The 20,285-nt window shown below is 37.2% G+C and overlaps 1 protein-coding gene across 2 annotated transcripts in view; it reads left to right on the top strand.

Annotated features, from left to right (window-relative positions):
• TBCK (TBC1 domain containing kinase) overlaps nucleotides 1-20,285 on the top strand; it is a 115,175-nt gene that overhangs the window by 118 nt on the left and 94,772 nt on the right. For both annotated transcript variants that reach the window (XR_775550.1, XM_010586226.1), the window contains exons 2-4: nucleotides 341-464; nucleotides 6,387-6,621; nucleotides 9,596-9,668. Coding sequence is in view for 1 of the 2 variants with exons in the window: in XM_010586226.1 (XP_010584528.1) it covers nucleotides 6,429-6,621; nucleotides 9,596-9,668 (266 nt within the window). In the remaining variant the exon portion in view is untranslated. The remainder of the gene's footprint in view (nucleotides 1-340; nucleotides 465-6,386; nucleotides 6,622-9,595; nucleotides 9,669-20,285) is intronic.

Below are 20,285 nucleotides of genomic sequence, written 5' to 3'. Positions count from 1 at the left end.
CCCCGCCGGTGGCCGCCGGGTAACGGAGGGGCTGAGGGAGCGGCCGGCCCGGCGGGGGGGGGGGGGGGGAGGGGGGGCGGGGGCGCGGGGCGAGCGGTCCCCCGCGGAGCCGTGAGGTGTGCGGGGCCGGTCGGACGAGGTCAGCGCCGGTTCGCCCCTTTTTGGGGTCGGTTTTGGGCTGCGAGCGCCGGCCGGTGTGTGGCGCCTCAGGGCTGGGGGCGGCGGGGGGTGTCTCCGGCTAGCGTTAGAGGGCCTGAGAGGTTACCAGCGCTGCCCGGCGTTACCGGCGTTTCTAGCAGTCATTTAGCAAACTGGTTAAAACTGATCTCTCTTTCACTAGATTTAATTCCTGAACAGCCGTGACGTACAAATGAAACGGTTACAAACCCCGTCTTTATGTGAGTAGGGACACTGGTGTAGCAGAACGGGCAGACAGGCTGTAACCAAAAGACACTGATAAACAGGTAAAAGAAGTAACAGCTATATAAAATAGAGACATGTGACTAAAAGCCTACCCTAGTCTATTAACATTAGGTTATATGTTTTCTTCATGCTATCCAAGTGCTGTTATTTTGTCCCACTAGCTAAATGTTCTAGCCGCAGATAGGAAACTTGAGATGTCCGTAAGTCTCGCTAACTCTTATGCCTGGCTTTCAAAGCAGCGACGTCTTAATCTATGTGGTGACATTGTGAATGCTCCAAACACCACCAGTAACTAGTCTTATGCAAATACCTACATAGAATACAGAGGCTTTCATGTATGTATGCCAAAATTCTCCAAATATTACTGAGATAGAAGCCATCAGCAAAGATTAAAAAATGCTCTACTTCACTTGAGTGAAGCGATGCTTTAATATCCCTACAAAAGTAGGGAAAGGAATTACTATTTAGCATTTTCGTTAAATAACTCTTCAAGTATTTGTTAGTTACCTGTGCCAAAAACACCATGACACCTGTCTGGCTTTTTTCCCCCAAATTTGTGTATTCGTTGAAGACAAAATAACGACATTGGAGACTTGTCAAAATCTAGTTTGCATTTTCTGTTTATCTCAAGTAACAGTATTATAATGAAAATTTTGGCACACTTATTTATTCTATCTATTGCTCAATTGGTGTAGCTGGAATCTGAAGCAAAATGTTTCTTTTCTGCACTGAATGTACTAGTTTGGACAGAATAACAATGTCAAATATATATATTTTTTTTTAAGTATGTCTAATGTGTGTATAGTCTGTAATTATCTGCCCATGACTCTGTAGTTATTCTTTATTTATAGGTAGAATACTTCTTACTTCAATGGATTTTAGAGAAGTTAGAAAATTTTGTAAAAGACGATGTTTTGGTGATATGCCGCAGGGGAAAACATCTGGTTAAACACAATACTGCTTACATTTAGATTTTTAAGCAATCTTATGGTGTTTGTAGTAGATGTTTACATTGCAGATGAAAAAAAAGGTTTGTGTGGCGAACCAAGTTTAATCCACAGTCCTCCCACCCCCTGCAAAAATTAAGCTGATAAGTTAATATTTATTATTATTATTATTATGAAGTGAACGTGTCCCAGCTCTTTATTGTGATTGTTCTAACAAACTCTTAATTATTTTCTGTGCTCCCTGCCATAGGAATCTGAATTCAGCTTTTCTTCAATATCTGTTATACATTTTAATAAAGTTTATGAATGGTGGTGGTGGTGGTGGATAGTGGGAGGCAAATCATAGTTTTGGGGTTTTTTGTGAAGTAACAATGCTGTAGCTAAAATTGCATCTTTTATTTCAGTTACTTTATCAAATTAGTAATCACTATAGTTGCAACAGGAATGTTTTAAGACTAAAGAAGACAAGATATTTTGTGAACTTATTTCTTCTTATGAAGTGGCCTACTTTGTTGAAAACACTGAGATTTAATGAAAAACTGTAAGTATAGGGTGTTGCGGCCACCTGCTCTCCTGAAATTGTTCTCAGTTGCTTTAAAAATAATTCAGTAGCAGTACTGATTATAAATATGTTTTAACTCTGAAAAGCTGCCTTCATTAGGCAAGGAGCATTTACACCTGGATACTCAGGAGGCATTTAAATAACTAGCCATTTCAAATTACTAACAGGTATTAACACATGGCTAGTTGTCCTTATTTCTGCATGTGGATGCTTTAGAAACCATAGATGTGTTTCACAGGATGGATTCATTCAGGTTGGTCTGTATGTGCAACGTTTTCTTCCGAAAGTCAAATCTATGGTTTGATTCTTTTTTTTTTTTAAGGGTAAAGTTCTTAGTGTCCATTGACTCAATTGTCTTAGCACTGCTGCAGCGAAAAAGTTGTAAATAATGGCTAGAAAATACTAAATTCTGAAGAAGAAATATTTGTTCTCTGAGAGCCGTAGGTATTCAGAGGCACAAATAAGTTGCTCAGTAGATGAGGGGCTACCTTTTGTATTTTATTTCTCAGTGTTGGGCATCGAAAAGCTATCAAGTGAAAAATTATCAAAATAGCACTAATATGAATATTAAGTAGGAATTTGTAAAGGTTTTCTGTTTGTGATGGGTTTTGCTGAGAACATTGTTTAGTGGTTTTGTGTACTGTAAAGGTTTCTAAGGGAGATTTGGATGGAGGTAGTGGGCTAGGGAAGGTCATTCAGAGGTGGGATGCAAAACAGGCCACTCCTGGACTTCTAATCTTTATTCCAGACCTATTTCGCGGATGTGATAGACTATCATGTATGGAATAAATGGTGCTTTGGAAATGACGACTTAGTAATTTTAGATCACACTAATCAGACAAGTCTTCGCTTCCTCTTCCATCCTCACTGTTTTGGATTATCAGAACTGAATTTCCAGAATTCAGTTCCAAAATTGAATTTGCCGTAACTGTTTCTGGTGTCAGTTTAAAATAACAAAGCTTTCTTTTTCTCTTCCTCTTTTTATTTCAAAGTAACAGGGAAGTTCTGTAGGATATAATTCATTCCTCCAAATCATAAAATTAATGCAATATGTGTCTTCTATATAGAGAAAAGGTGAGTTTGAGGTGTAAAATTATGTGCCTTGAATATGTGGAGGATGTGTAGCACTCTATGTTTATAGTTGTGCCAGACTCTGATGTGGATTTAAAAAAAACCCCACACAATTTAAAAATAATCAGATAAAATCTTTTTTCAGATGAACTTTTAAAATATGTGTAACACTTCTGTTTGAATTTAGAAATGTTGGTTACTGGAGAAATGACTAGACTGAAATAACTTAAAAAAAAAAAAACAACTTAAGCTGTAATGTGTGGCCCTTTTTAAAGGTGGTGGAAGGATTAAGTTTTTAGTTTTGGGGTTACATGGTTTATTTTTCAAGTCAGTCACTGGAATTTATGGAAGTTGAGAGTTAAGGACAGAGATCAGAGTTTAATTGTGAAGGTAGCTACTGACAGAACTAGCTCTTTTCCATTATCAGAGAGAATTTTTTTTTCATTGCTTTAGTGCATTTCAGAGAATTAACTCTATAATAAGAGAGCTTGTTTTAATGCATACCTTTTAAAATTCTTTATTGATTCCTTTAGGTGGCTGACAGGAAGGATTGTTTGCTTATCTCTTGTCTGTCTTTTTGTCTGTGTGCTTCCTAACCAAAGAAAGTGAGAGAGAAATCTGCAGTTGTCTAGTTGAAAGCATTGCAGGTAGTCTGATTCATCCTTGTAGGCCAACTGGATCTGGAGTACAAGAAAAGTGTAATCTCTTAAAATGGTTATTGAGTTGATGATATTTAACAGTTATTTTTATTAAAATTCCTTCCTAAATGTCAGCTGAATGCAGATACAATGTATTGGAGAAGTATTATCTAGCAGATAGTTTTTCTACAGTAAAAATGAAAACATTTCTTACCTGAGTAAATATATTGTACACGACAACTTTTTAGAGACATAATGCATCTTGCTGTTTGGCATAATTTTAGTCTCCCTCCCCTCAACACTGATCATATTAACTTTTTTTTTGTTTTAGAGCAATTATAATGGACTCTTGTGCCAAGCAAGATTATAATTCATTCTCTAAATCAAGATTATTTTTTTTTTTCATGGTTAATAGATATTTTCTTTCTGAGGCCGGGTAGTTCATTTGGCAGACATGATGTTTTTACAGGAACGTGGGTCTTTTTATAAATACACAGTTAAAGCTTTCCAGTTGGAACTTGCTGCATGCCAATAAGTCCTTTTGCTTGCACTCAGTCCAATTTAAGTTTTTCCAATGGAATGTTCTAACTGTAAATTGCATTGTTGGCATCCAAAAATAGATCATTTCCACAAAATATTAAATATTCATGAGGTATGAAAGCATTGTATCTTTACAAATGAGACTTTTAATACAAAAATACTACTATAAATACTCTAACGCTCAATGCTGTTTCAGATTTATTTTTTCCTTTTTTAAGTTTGATTTCTTAATGCTATGCATCCATATTTAATATGATGTTGTATATTAGAATTTAAATGTACATATCTCATGTCTGTTGTTTCTTCAGGGGGAAAAAAACCCACAAATGAGAGCAGTCTTATATTTGCTTTGTATCTTAAAATGAACTGTATTAGTTAAAACAGAAGGTATGTTCCATGATTTCCATTTGTATAGATTTAGTAAATATGTTTGGTATATAAGGATCTCTGTGCAACCTGTTGTGGGGTCACTCTCTCAATTAAGAGTCACAAAAGAAAATTAGTAGGTTTTTACTGGGAATTTTGTGCTGGGAGCAAGGTTGTTCCCTTAGAAAATAATTTTGAGACATTAAAGTATTAAATGCTCTGTTTCTCCTGTGTGACTTTCTCATGAGAGAATAGGTTTTCCTGAAAGCAGCAGGTCAATGTTGGCTGAAAGAATAATAAAAAAGTAGCACTTAGTTTTGTTAGTGCTCTGCATAATCTTGTTCTACTTGGTTTTTGTTTCATGAAGCCCCTAAGATGATAAAAAATTATTACATCTGGTTTGAAAGAATTATGTTGGTTTTATACTTTAAGCTTTTCATATTATTTCTCTTACGGACTTCAAATCCTGAGGGTTCTTCCTCCTCTTTTCCTGGAGCAACTGCATGTCTGTTTCTGCTCTTTAGAGCTTATAATTACTGTTCCGTAGCTGATGAGTTGGATGTGCTTTCCACATCAGTGGACTATTTCTGTTGATTGTATACACAGATGCCTCCCAACTCTGTGCTGTAATGTCTCTACAGTTGAAGTGAGCTGGATGGTATTCTTCTGCGTAGGTTTGTTAATGAAGTGTGGTTTTTTTTGTTCTATGGCCTCTTGTCCCATGTTACGTGGAACTGCCATCTACTTCACCATCACAACTTCCAGACCAAAGCTCACTTAAGAGTGTATAAGCTTGGCCTTCTTATCTCTGTTTGTATATGTATCCTTACACACAAGTATGTATGTGCTATGGAAGTTAACGTGTACAGAGGGGTAATACTGCCTCATGACAGCTTGTAGTGTCTTGAGTCACTGTCTGGGCAATCCAGAAACGAGCTGAGCAGAGGCTTTATTCAGTTTTTGGATTCTGGTACTTCTTGCCTCAGATTAAGTTCTTAGTTTCCTAGTAAAAAGAGGTCAGGCAGTTTTACCTGAGACCTAGCTGACTGCACAAGTGTCTACTACTTGTGCATGGTGTAGATTTTCATATTCTTGAATGGCATAATGGTTGGCTATGGAGAAGTGCAGAGAAAACGTTTAGCTCACACTGAATTGAAATGCATAGTTCAGAGGAGAGAGCTTGTTCCTGTTGGAGAGGAAAATGGTCATGTAACTAAGTGCTCCTGGAGCTAAACTGCAAGCTAATTTATTTTGCTTGACTGTCTCACAGAAATGTTTAATGTAGATTACTTAATTTGTTTTGAGTCAATGTGTGAGCTAGCAGTTTACCTATGGGTAGGGAAAGAAATGGTGGTAGGACAGAAGACTTGTTATTTCATAGCTTTAAATATTAGAAATTATATAGGATATAGTATATAGATAGGATTATCACTAAAGCTGTTGTAATCTGAATTTGTGGCCTGCTTAGACAAGGTGGTATTTTAGAAGAGGTTTTTTTCTGTTTGGTGCCTTTACTGTTGGGGTTTTTTTTAATAAATAACCTACTATATCGCAGTAGTCATCTGAAGACTGCTTGTATTAAAGCATTTATATGCTCCTAAAAATATTTTATTCTTAAATCTGTGTTTATCACTATATTTTCATTTTTAGATATAGTGTTTATGATGCAGCAGCACTGTATTATTATTATTGTTGTGTTGATTATGCAAAAATGTACCATTCCCCCATAAGAGAGAAAAAAACATTTTAATTGCATTGTTTAGTAAGCAACTAGTAAGCTGAGTCATAAGAATCTGTATCTTTTGCAGATAAATTTTTACTCTGTGTTCTCTTTTTAAGGAACACAAATTGCTCCAAAAGGTTTAAGATTGTGTGAAAAAGATGTTTCCTTTAAAAGACACTGAGATGGGTGCTTCCACCTTCTTCGCCTCAGCTCTGCCACATGATGTCTGTGGAAGTAACGGCCTTCCTCTGACACCTAACTCCATAAAAATTTTGGGGAGATTTCAAATCCTTAAAACAATCACCCATCCCAGGCTTTGCCAGTATGTTGACATTACCAGAGGTAAACATGGTGAGTATCTGTTTAATAAGGAAACTTTATGTATGGTTACAGTTACATTTTTGTGACAATGTATCTAAAGGTGACTGATCAGAATATTGCCTTTATAGCACCAGAAAGTGGCAGGTTTTCTGTCTCAAAATGACTTTATGCCTTTGCTCTGACTGGTGGTACTGGTGCTTTTGTTTCTTCTCTACAGAGTCAAGGCAGAGGTTAGTTGTCTGTCCTCTTTTGTTATATGTTATGCTAACTGATAAAAGCTAAGAACTTTCTTCTCTTTATACCTCACTGTAAAATTTTTGTATTCAATTGCTGTGCCATGTCGTTGCGTGGGACATTGAAATACATGTATTTTTGATGCTGAGCTCCTAAACCCGTATTCTAATCTTGTGAACATTTTCATGTAATGATTAGGTTTCTTGTACTTAATTTGCAGCTGTTCTTGTCTCAGTCATCATGTAAGCTTCCCTTATTTTTTTATTCTGGCTCTTTAAGACCTCTCCCACTAACAAGTACTTTATTCTAGTATGGATATTTTTTTTTTAGTAACCGTTATCACACTTGTTAGCTCAAGGCTGTGAAAAGAGTCTGGAAGATTTGCTACAAGAGAGAAAGCCAGTCAGGTGAGGTGTCAAGCTAAACTCAAATCCACTCACCATAATTTCACATATCATTTGTGGCTTCAGTTGTGTTTTTTTCTGCTCCAGATGATCTTATTCTGTTGCAAACTCGGCAGAAGTACAGCACTTAATTTCCACAAAAAGGCTGAAACACCTGTGACAATTTAAGTGGTTGCCACCTTTAACTTTGAAATCAACAATGTTCCTATATAAAAGTTCATTGTATGTATTTGTTGGGTTAGCTATGGGGTCTCATAAAGTAGAGCAAGTAATTTTTTCCCCTTTAGAAACGCAGTATGATAGGATGTTTCAGATTTTTAGAAAATTAGGATATTGCCAACTCCGAACACTGAAGTATTCAATGGGGCAGCGGGTTCTTTTTGTGTTTTCATTTGCTCTCAAATTTCTAAATTTTTCATTTTCTACAGTCAGGAGATCTAGAAAGTTTATTCCTTTTCATCTTGTTTTCACTAGTACCTCTTGAAAGAGAAACTGGGATTATCTTAGGATACTGTTTGGAATGAAAGGTTAAGAAACATTAGCTAACATAACATTTAGTAAATAAAATATACGGTTAAATAAGAAAACATGGCCTTTTTGACAATGAGGAGTCAATGACATGAAGGTTTATGAGTGTGTATAAATATGAAAGAGAAGATATCTTCTCATAATTGAAGTGACTTGAAGGATAGCAAATAAAACATCTAACCATGAAGTCGGGAGACTAGTCTGTTCCTAGTGGTTAGAATAGCTGTTAATCACTTTCAAATAATATGGCAAATTTGGTGGCAAATTTTATCATTCTGATACTGACAGAATTTTTCACAAGTCAGTCCTATACATCGTGATTTAATGTTATTTTTCTTGCAAACATCAGTTTCTACCCTTACAGAGAAACATGAAAGCAGACTAGGAAAACAATGCAAAAAAAAAATTAATAAGATGTATGCATTCCCCCCAAAAGACCCTCAAAGGGGGAATATAAAAGTAATAGAAAAACGTTCACACTGAAATTATTTGATGGGAGAGACAGAAGCCACCTCAGTAAGCAGTTGGACATCACATATGTAATGACAGAGCAAGCAGGGGAGGGGTAAGGCCTGTAGCTCAGGCATACAGCACCTGAGAATCCTCAGCGAAGCGGTTCAACACACTGTGAGGAGGACTGGGGAGGCTGTATGTTCAGTGACTGTTAGAAGACAGATTTAGCTTGATGTACCAGGCAAGGCATTTCTTGGATGACTCTTATTTTCTTTGCTAAATTTCACTCTTCTGACCTCAGAAGAGGGTTTATGACTAAAAAGACGGTGATAAGCTGTACTTCAGAGCTCCTAGATGTGGTGCTCATTAAGACCTGACTTCCGATAAACATGGAGCATGTTCACCTCCAGGCATGATCCACATCAGTCGAAGGAACCAGTTGAACTATAGCATTGTAGAAGGCAATCCCAGATTTTTTTTTTTCTTCCAAAGGAAGCTTAAGTGGTCTTTCGATTTCAAAGAGAAAAAGTGGTCTTTCGATTTCAAAGAGAAACAAAGAGTTGAGTAACAAGCATGCCAGCTTTTATGTGATGACTTGTGTTCCTCAAAGTTTTTTCCATCTTTATCCTACTGTAACAGTCATCTTACATAAATACATTTGAAACAGTTTAGTTTGATTTGATTTTGAATCTGAATATTCACTACTAGCTGTTCTACTAGTAGGAAGTAGCAAAGTGTAGCTTCTTTAGGAGTTATCTCACACCCCCATGTAATATCTTATACCTTTGTCTTCTCCTACTATATAATTGCTGTCTTCAGTGCAACAATTGTTTTGTCTTTTCCTCTGTACTCAGAGCCAGGCCATCAGTCTTTGGAACATGTGGGACCCCTGCAAGTCCTATAGCTATTTGTTGGGCAAGAGGTACTACAGCTAGCTGGCCCATCAGGATTGCAACTCTTGCGCTCATTCTTGAGTCCCTTTTCTCAAAGCTGGTGTTACTTGGAGTCTCTCTCTCATTAACCCAGCTACAGATAACCTGCAAATTTGTAGATGCTTATCTTCTTTGAGATGTCTATTCTTAAGCCAAATCTGATTGACATTGGCGGAGGCGTTCAATATTTATTAGGAGGTTACTGGATGGATGGAGTGACAGTGCTTTGCATGAGGAATCAGAAAAGATAATCTGCTCTATCTCATAAATGAAAATGGTGGTGATATCCAGAAGTTGTACACCTTCAGCATTTAATTATGTGTAATTTTCCCAACAAGGTATGTCAGAATACTTTACATCAGCCAAATAGGTAGACTGAGAAGTCTGTAATCCCACTGTCTCATTTGGATTCTAGTCCTCTTATACTTTTTTTTTCTTTTTCTTCTCAATTAGAGAGACTGGTTGTGGCAGCTGAACACTGTGAAAAGAGTCTGGAAGATTTGCTGCGAGAGAGAAAGCCAGTCAGGTGAGGTGTCAAACTAAACTCAAATCCACTCACCATAATTTCACATATCATTTGTGGCAAAGTCCCAGACCTTTTTTTAACTTTTACTGGTTTATATAAATTTTACTCTGTTAAAGTTTAACTTAAAGACATTGTTTATCAGATAAAACATGTGCCTGAAAAAGGAGTAGTTATTTCCATACAATTCTAAACGCTAGAAGACTTATGTGGAACTTGCATACAACTGAAATACTTTGTAACTCATAAAATCCTGTCTGTCTTGTAATAGTAGTTTTGGGTTTTCTTTTTAAAAATAAAATCAGACCTATGACAGGATAAGTATCTTCCTAAGAATTTGAAGATTGTATGCCTGCCAGATGATGAAACACAACTTTCATTAGAAAGGACAGAATTTGGTGTGTGTTTTTCATATGCAGAAATGTATTAATTTATTAACCAGAAAGTGTATAGGATGTCAGATATATATGCCAGGGTACTATAAGCGATTTGAATTTGGGTTAAGATAGTCATTTCGGCAAGGCTTTGGTCAAAACCAAGTCCAGAGGCTGAATGTCAAGAATATTTGCTTTCATACTAGGATGTATAGAATAGTTGATCTCTATCTTTAAAGAAGCAAACAAACAAACAAAATCCCCATCAGACTTGTTGCTAAAAGTGTTAACTGTAATTTTAAAGTCTATCACTATTACCTTTGGAGCAAAGAAGTAGTCTCTTGTCCTAAAGAATATGTAACACAGAAAATGTAAAGAGTGGAAGAAGAGAAACATTATTTCAATTTGGGGTAGCAAGGCATTGTAGGCTAACTGGTTATTTCCAGAACTGCAAATATATCATTATAAAGCACATTCAGAGAAATCAAAAGTCTCTTCATTCTAGTTTCTGGAAAGTTTGTAGCAAGCATTAGATTTCATCTCTCTTGATATTCATGCAAGTGTAGAGATGATAATTACTCAGTAAAATAATCGACAAATTTTTATGTGTCTTCCCAGTTAACATTAGGCACCTCAGGTGGGCTGTGTTTCATAAGGTACTATGCAGATAGACTTCCTGTGACTCATCCTAAATTAGATCTGTATAAAGGGAGTAATACTGGATCTGTAGCCTTCTGAGACTTGCAACCCCTACATAGGATGCTAACAATGTTGTCTGGCAGAGATAAATCTAAATGCAAAATGCCCTGTGCCTGTGTGTTAGCTTTTTGTGAATTTAAGCTTTATGACAGTATGTGTTGCAGAGGACTATAGTTTGAGGAATGTTAGGCAAATATGGCTTCCGTTTTTTCTTAAGATAGAGAGGTATTTAGGTGCAAAGGGCTTTTCATGTGTGATATATATTACAGCCCTTCACACAGTTTTGCATCAGGTTCCTATTGTCCAAAGTTCCAGAAATAGTTAAAGCTCTTTTCTTTCCTTTTTCATTCAGTTCTCACACTGTTCTTTGAACGTGTGTATCTTGGTGTCATATGAGAAGCAGCCTAGACTGTCTGTTGCCTCTTGACTGTTTTTGAAAAAGCATGGGTGTAGCTATTTTAATTTGCTTTGAATTGCTTGATACAGTATACTTATGTAGATTCTCTGACAACTTCTGTTGCAATTTAATCCTGCAGCCTTAGAATTGCAAGGGGAAGATGTCCTTTTCTGAAAGGAAAAAAAAAATATTTCTCTGTCATAATTCTGTAAACAAAACTTTCTCAAATAACGGTTGTGGTCTGTATGCAAATCCATTATGGCCCTCTATACTAGCATGTGTTTTGTGGCACCCAGAAAGATTTTTGAGACCTTTTCAGATAGTTTGCTACGGTATGCAACTTTGGTTTTTTGACACGCTGGGAGAAGTTACTTAGTTTGCAACAGTTACCTCAGCTATTTGGACTGTGGCTCTGTTGAAAGGAGATGCATGAAGCCTGGCTTTATTTTTTCCTTTTGGCTTGAGAGAGTTTTTACTGAAATAAGTTATTCTATTATCTTATCTTTCTTTTAATGAGCTGATTGGCATTTCCTCAGGAAGTTGTAACACTTGAGGTATAGGGCTAAAATACAGCCTGTATGTGTGTTCATAGCTTTAAGAGACGTTAGTGATTCATCTACTATACATTACAGCTTTTGCAGTAGTAGCTAAAAGGTAAATTATGTTCACTTCAGATGAAGTTTCTTGCAAGAAAGACCGACATGGTGAGACCCATATATTTCCAGAAATAACTTGGGTGGACCAGTTCCCAGTTATTGGTTATGTGATCTGTCTATATCAATTACCTTTGGAAGGGGAAATATTTGGCTTTTTCCAGGTATTCTTATTGTCTTGGTCAATGATAGCATAGCTGGTTACACATCCGGAGTTGATGTGTATGCTATTGCAATTAATTTTATAAACTGTTTATGGAATGTGAGAAGCTGCTCTTCTGGTTTCTAGATTAATTTTCCTTACGCTTGCCAGTAACTTAAGTCCTTTGCACCTGTACCACAAGCTGACGTAAAATCAGCAGGAAATCTTCTATTATGTTAGTGCTGAAATTCAAGACATTACATTATGGACTGTCTGTCTTTCCACACATACTGGAAAACAGGCCATACAGCTGTTTGGTAGTTACTTGCAGTTACTCTTTCCTGAAGTCATGCATCAAGTGTAACATACATTCCTTAATATATGAATTATACTTAAAAAAAAAAAAAAGAAAAGAAAAGAAATGCAGCAGAGTTCTTTGTTCAGTTAACCTCAGAGTTTCACCAACTCGTCTAATTCTAATGAATCAGTTGCACATAGGGGCCAAATACTGGAAATTAGAGCTCTAACCATTTACCTTATCTGCTCTGTCACAGTGCAGTAAGTCATTTTACTGAGGATGCCACCAAAAATTTTCTATAACTTGGGTTTGTGATATATTCAAGAATTCATTCATTGCCTAAGAATACTGTGACAGCAGTCTCCAGGAATTACAAAGATGGTTTGTCATTGTCCTCAAAGCTAACACGCTCAACTTCACTTTCAAAGGGTAATGCAAGTAAATGTTTGGTAATTTATGGCCAGATTATTTTCTCTTTTTGAGTGATGCATATTTGGGATCCTAGAAGGAGCATGTGCTGTTGTTAGAACTCTATCCAGTAAATTTCAAGAATTCTGAAATGGATGAAATGAGGCAGCTCTTTGCAATTCTTACCATGGGTAGCCAGATGCAGAAGAGGAATTTGATACAGCTCTTTAGTGTTTTCTGTGTTTTATTCAGGGGATAGCCATGTGGACATTATAACTACAATTAATGCTTGTAAAAGTGACATTGATTCCAATTTTCTTTACTGTCCTTCTACAGGGCATCACAATAACAGCAGAGGGGCTCTTTTGGAGTTGTGTGCCACAGGGAGCTCAGGCTGCAACCATGGATAAGAGTTTTAGGATAGGATAGGGTAGGATAAGAATTTTAGGCATTGGTGTCCTGTTTTTTACCAGATCAGTCTCCATTGTCCTCTGTGTGAAAGACTGTAGTCTGGGTCACTGTTTCCTGTTTGTTTATTCCCAATTTATTGTCCTGTTTGTTGTTACTCTGAGTCAGAGAAAGTATGCACTTAATTTTTGTTTATAACTGTCATATTAGTGCAAAATCAGCTCTGTGAACTATGTTCAGGAGTCAAATTTTTAAAGGGCTAGGTATTTACGTACATAGTCAAGCAAAAATAGTGAATACCTGATTTAAGCTCATAATAGTTTACTGCTGTTCAGAGATTTGAAAATGTGTCTTGGTCTGGCTGGCTTCCTCTGTATCTTCTTGCACATGCAAGGATTTTTTTCTTGTGAATGAATTGAAAATAAGTCACAAAAAATTACGGCAGGTAGAAGTTTTGTACTTCAGCTGTCTCACTAAAGGTAGTTTTCATGTTTGTGGCAGTCAAAATTTTACTAGATTTTCAACGTTGCTAGTTATTTTAGCGCTGTTGATACCACAGACCAGAATATAAGATGTGCGTTTATTTTTAAGGTTCACCATCTTTTAAACACGTTTACAACTACTCCTTTGGGACACCTTTTCCAGACAGTGTTAAACGAGTTATTTTCTGTGCTCCTGTGTTTTTATAATAGGCGTTGTGAGCTTTTGCATTTCTGTCACGCTTGAAGTGTGTTTCTTCTTTGAAGAAGCTGGCCTGCACTTGTATTCATAATAATAAAAATGCCAGCAAATACTGACATTCAGCAGACTTTTGGCACCTGCAATAGAGTTTCTGGATTGGTGTTCAATTTGTGGCTTGGGCAGTCTAAGCCTATTCTTTTCTTCATAAAATATAGTTGTCATATGTTTTGAAAGTCATGGTTTTGAAAAATTACTAGTGAACCATCAGAGATACAAGGTATAGTTTGTTTTACATGGAACATTTGATGGGAAGCAGACTGTGTCTGCAGCTGTTTACTAGTTTGGAGAAAACATGATCTGACTGATTCGGATGAGTACATTTTATTTGGCTGTATTAAACAGTTGTCTGCTCATTGATTGAATTAGATTTTTTTTTTTATGCCATCCTTTCTGTTTGTGTGCTTTTGGCAAACTTGATGTGAAAATACATTACAGAATAGATTATTAGACAGGGGGAAGAGCAATTTCTGAGTAGCCAGGGATTCTTCAAAAATATTGTAAGACAGGTGCAAGTCATCAAAAGGCTGAAGGTTTTACATGATTTGACTTGAAGAGCTGCATATGAGCAGAACTTCAAGGGCTGAGCGTATTCTGCTTTGAATCAAGTCTGTGTTGGAATTTCACATGAGAAATCCATATGTCATAATGAGGCTGCATTTTGCAAGGATAAATGATGAACTAGTAAAATGAAGCAACATTAATAAACAAACTTACGTGTTTTTCCTAAGCATGTGTAAGAGTCTATAGTTTGGGCACTTAGTGTCTGTAGAGTTTTCCTTTAGTTTCTTGCCAATGCTTTGCTTCCAAAGCTATGATAAAGAATTAGGCATTAGTCCAGACTTGTTTATGTATTGTCCAATGACGCTTTTCTTCATATAGGAGGGGTTTTTTTATTTCTCTAAGTAATTTTTAGTCTGACTGCAACTCTTCCTGTAATGTTTGTTTTAGCATAGATTGTCTCCTGTGTCTTGCCTTTCCCCTCACAACGAGAAAACGATTGTTTGGAATGGAAAAGGGGTATAACTTTCATGAGATAGTTGAGGTGAACATTATTTCTTTTCATGTCTGAGTGACCTTTTTAGGTATGGAACCAAATTCTTTGCTTGTATAGTTGGCTGCAATGTTTGATGGCAGCACAAAGACATCCCAGAACATGTGTCCATGTCTCCCTTACATGTGAAACGTAACAGTAAGTGCACACTTGTTTTTTATCTTCCTCTCTTCCAGGGAAAAAGAAAACGGAAGAATCCTACGTTTGAGATTATGATAGTCTCTGCTTCTTGCTATTAAAAAGTAGATATGATGGCTGTATACAACATAAAGTCTGTAGATGTGGAAAAAGTGTGTAATTATATTTCAACCTTTTGCTCTACTGTACTTCTTCTGTAGTTTCTTGTAGACACTTCACACAGATTTCCGTTCTAAAAGCAGTATTAAAGATCTTGAGCTGAAGATGAGTTATGCTGAGTTAATTGAGAACAAAAGTAGTGGGTGGAGAGCTTTGAGTCTTCAGTATCTAGTGAAAGAGGATGTTGAGTTTCTCTTGAACAGACCAAACGCCATCCTCAGTGGGAGGGTGCCTTCATCCTGCAGAGATATTTCTGCAAGGCACTGTGTAAGGATCAGTGTTAAAATTCCATTCTGCATAAATGAGTGAACTACTATTAATGAGCTAATGGCTGAAAAACCAAATGTCAAGTTTGTACTGTGCAAATCTTACTGGATTTAAGCCACATTATTAATCTTAATGTTGATTTATGATAGTTGTTTGGAATAAAAATTGTCTGTAGACTTGTGAGAACAAGACGTGGTTAGTATATGATTATTCTAACTTAATACAGTGTTTGACATTTATCCTGCTTTTAGGAAGGAAAAAAAGGAAGAACTAACACTTATTAAACTTGCTATACAGTGCATACTTCTAGAAAGGGATTATATTTTTAAAGCGCAAGTTCTTGCATTTGGAACTACTGAGCAATATCTTCAAGGGAGCATTTGTCACTAATTAGGGATCAGACAGCTGGTTTATTTAGATGCATTGATATGCTTGCAAACATCTCTAATGTCATTGTGGTTTGAAATAATTTCTTTTTTGCATATGGATGTTCTCTCCTTGGGTTCAAGCTCCTCTGTTTTACAGTGCAAATAGACCCAGACTTGTGCCTTCAGTCAAAGCTAGCTGCTTTCCTGCCTGGAAGCTGCATTAGTCCCATACTGTCCCTACCTCAGTGTTGTGCCAGACTTGAAATGATAGGTTTACAGAACATAATGTTATGGGAAATATCGTATAGCTTCTTTTTCCCTGCCCTGCAATTTTGTGGGCACTGTATCATGGGCACAGCACTAAGTTAACTGAATTGCTTGGCTCCTGAACCAACAGGACCTTCAGATGGACAGATACATGTGCAGACAGAAAGAACTTTTGTTGGGACTGAATATATGCACTGGGTTGTGTGTTTATAGCTAGAGATACCAGGGAATTGGAGATTGCTGTGATAGGAGTGTTTAGAAGGCTGACGGATCAGGCTAGTTTTGAGGTTTAAACTGTTAATTTCATTCATTAGCAGCACACATCTTGCTAAAGGTTAACTCATTCATGTTATTAATCATTACTGTTAGTCTTTAACACTATTGTAAATTAGCTGTGAGTATACAGTACCATGGAGCTGATGCTGTACAGTTAACAGTGGTAGCTATGGCCCTTGATGGTTCTTGGAAGTGAAGGTGATCAGGCTTGAGAGCTCTTTGAGTGAATTAAGAACCAGTGTGGACTGGTCTTTCTCCTACTATTATCAAATGCCTGATACTTTTGTGTTCTCACCACTCTCCAGCCCCCGCAAGGGGTGGTCTCCTCTACTCCCAGTACTGTTTGTTTTGGTTTATATTTTGCCAGTCATCCTTCTTAAGTATTTGGGAGTACATCCTGCATACAGTCTGCTGTCCTTCTCTTGTCCTTTTGTGTGGCGACTTTTGTTTTGTGGATTTTTCCTACATGCAACTGTATCCATCTCTGTTTGCCCCTTTGATCACATTTCTCATATCACTTTCAAGGAAATTTAATATTAATTATATGCTGATAAATACATTTCTAATTTATAGTCACAGGCATCTGCTTTGGCTACACTTAAGTTTATTGTTACCTCTCTTGATAGGTGTTTCCTGCCTGTTGTGATGGCACATACTGGAATATAGATCAAAGTGATGCACTTCTAATGCCTTTTGGAATATTAGTTGTTAGCTATGAAATTTCTAACAGCAGCATTGCTTATTGGCCTAGTTGCAAAGTCCCTTTGATCACCTGCATTTGCAGACTGTTTTTCTTTTGGAACTTTCCGTTCTGTTTCACTTTTGAGCAGCATCTGTATCATTGATACAGGGATCCAGATTTTTTTGAGCTAACCACTAAAATGTACCTAGGTATGGTTTTTAACCTTAGATATTTAGATTTTTTTTTAAAGTGTGGTGTAGTCAAGTTGTTTGTTAAAAGAACGCTGTTACAAAGTCTACTGATTTGCAGGAAATGCCTGGCTTTATGAGAAGAGCTGTGCACTGTTGCAATTTTTGTTCATAGCTTTAAAAATTCTGTTATACCTTTATAAAATGGGGGTTGGGGGGAGCAAGGGGTTAATTAGGAATTTGGCTTGTTGATAATGCTTAATCCTTTCATGCAGAGATGCCTAAAGTGCAGCCTTTCTCTCAAAGGCTGAGAAATTTGTAAAGACATTGCTTTAGTGCCGTTTTAAGAAGTTCTAAGTGCTTTTCCTGCTATCCAGTAACTCATAAAAAAGAAAACATGCTCAGTTATCATCTGCTAGTATCTGTCCTTACTGGAGTTAGTGGTTATAGTTTTCTTGAAGTGACTTTTTCCTTTTTTTTTAATGTAATTTATTTTTTTTAAAAGTTAATTATCTTCCGGTGTGTTAGCTCTGCAACTATGCTATTCAAGAAGTAGCCTGCTCCCCCACCCTCTTTCCACCCTCCTTTTTCTTTTTTTAACTGGCAGTGCTTCACAGAACTGCAGAAATTAATAACAAAAAAATCAATCCTGTCTGGCTGCAAGGACAGTATTATTTATTGTTAGCTAGTCACGATTTCTAGAGCTGTCAGTTCAGTTCATAGTGCCACACAGCTGCAATAATGTTAACTGCATTAATAACTACACTTCATTTTCAGTTTTGTTTTAAAAATTTTCATTGTTCAGATTCTTAATGAGATTTTTCTGTTCCAACTGGGGCACCACAGAAAGAGTGAGACAATCCATCTCGTATAATGAAGTTAGGGACCCATCACTTCTGTTGCAGTGGGAAGGAGAAAGTCGGCATGGCAACATTAAGCAAAACTCTATTCTTGTGCCACAGATACAGGTCTTCCTTAAAAAGTAAGTAAAATATGCAGTTGTCCATTGTAACCTTAAATGGCAGAAAGCACCCCTGTGATCTTAAAATGTCTGCTTGATACCTGGCACTACTTCAATAGGGCAAGAGTCCTCCACCCTGAGAGGCTAACCACGTATGCTCCCTGGCTGCAGTGGAAGAAGCTGTGGAGAGCTGCAGCTCAGACTTTTGCCCCTGCTTGTGCCCTCCTGGTGCTGAGGGTAGGAGTTCATACAGGAAATGCTGGCTGAGGTTGGCAGCTGGCTCAGTCATGGGGACAGCCTGTAGACTGACTGTACTCCTCTTGGCCCACAGGGCTAGAGTATCTCTGTGGAACCCAAGAGCATAGCTTACCACAGATGAGGTAAAAAAGCTTTGGATTACCTGTACTAAGAAAAGGGACTCTTCTCAAGCTATGTCCTTATTAGCAAGTAATGTGATCCACTAGGAACAGATATGTAAAGCAAAGTGTACTATACATCTTTTAGGGGTGCTGATTCCGTATAGCTCCAGTCTGCTCTGGACCAAATGCCCATTAGCAGCTGCAGGGCAATAGGCAGTTTCTGGATCCTATCTTCTGGTTCACCTAAAAGGAATCCAGTTTGTGTGCTTTGAAACCACTCTGTGAATCAAGCATAGTAGGAGAGGCTGATCAGGAGGGTATACTTTAAAGGCGTGCTCTGATCTGAACTCGAGTCTTAATATAGAACTCCTTAAGTTGCCTTGAGCTTTCTGCTGCAAACACAAAACTGAAGGTTGCTGTTCTCATTTATTTAACTTAAATAAAGCTCAGTTTTGCATAAGCTGCATAAAAGCTGTGAGCTGGCCCTATATAAGTACCTTCGGTACCTCCTTTGCTGATTATCAAAGTAACCCATTAGTAGAGTCAAGTCTCTCCTCTTTTCATGTTAGTTGCTCAGAATTTCTGACAGATATAATTAGTTTTCAAAGATGGAATACTTACTGTGTTTCAGTGCAGAGTGAAACAAGGGAAGCTAGAAGTTGTGGAACATAGTTCTTGCTTTACTTTATATTTGTAGAACTACAGGTAAGATGCTGAAAGTAGGTGAGAATAATCGGTTCTCGTATGAATTTGTGTGTACTTACAATTATTGTTCCCTGTATGTCCTCAGTAATCTCTACACATTCTTTAGTTTTAAATATAGTACCTGTGAGGTTGCTCACTTTTGTGTTCTGAGCCACTATAGTGAGATGGCATAACATTTATGGCCCTCATGCAATTTCTTCAAATTATGAACCTTTGTTCTTGTATTATTTTCTTGACCATTTGCTACCATAGAAAACCTTTTTGTGTGTGTTGGGGTTTTATTTTTAACAGAATGATAATTCCTACTTTCAATGCAGACTTCCCTCTCCCCACCTGAGGAGTCATGCGCGATAGTCACGAGATCATCTTTAATCTCAGCAGGAGATTATTCCTTGGCTGCATCTTGCACTAAATTATGTGCAGAAGACTGCTCTGCTCAGAGAAGCTAAATTCTTAAAGGGAGCTGAGTTCTTCATCTTTTAGGTCTTTGAAGAAGAGGAGCTTTCTGGTTTTTTTTCATGATCTGAGCATTTTGAGAATTCTTTTAGCTTTTTTTGTATTGGAGAGTGATTTTGGACTTTTTTTTTTTTAGTCCCCGAACAAGGGGAAAAAAATGTTGGATTTATTCAGGAGCAGAAGATGTGGTATTGAGAATCCCATTGTTTCTAACATTTTCTTTCTTAACCACATTACACAGTAATTCTTAATACACAATCTTTTGAATTCAGGCAGTATTTTAATGGTTGGGAGCCCCTTGCTTTAGGTGCCTGAGTATGAACGCTGGATTTCCAGGAGCTCATCTGTTCTGTTGTCTTCCAGCACAGTGAAGAGTGGCACATCTGTCCAGGCTTGAGAGGTTCAAAGAAAAGGAAAACACTGAATTGTGCAGTACCTGCTTGCTCTGTGTTTAATTTATGTTTGGCTTCCAGATGTAACTGAAGTTTGTGCAAGTTTATGATAAAATATAAAGGCAGACATGGGAATTCTTTCCTGTCTGCTATCAGTAATACTTTGTAGTCTCCAGAAGAAGTCATTCAGGTTTAAAACTCACTGAAGGAAATCTAGGCATTGGGGTTAGG

The sequence above is a fragment of the Haliaeetus leucocephalus genome, unplaced genomic scaffold (assembly GCF_000737465.1).
Source record: "Haliaeetus leucocephalus isolate CR32 unplaced genomic scaffold, Haliaeetus_leucocephalus-4.0 Scaffold140, whole genome shotgun sequence".
Lineage (NCBI taxonomy): Eukaryota > Metazoa > Chordata > Aves > Accipitriformes > Accipitridae > Haliaeetus > Haliaeetus leucocephalus.
Note: the sequence above shows the minus strand (reverse complement) of the source record. Positions and strands in the feature narration are given on the sequence as shown.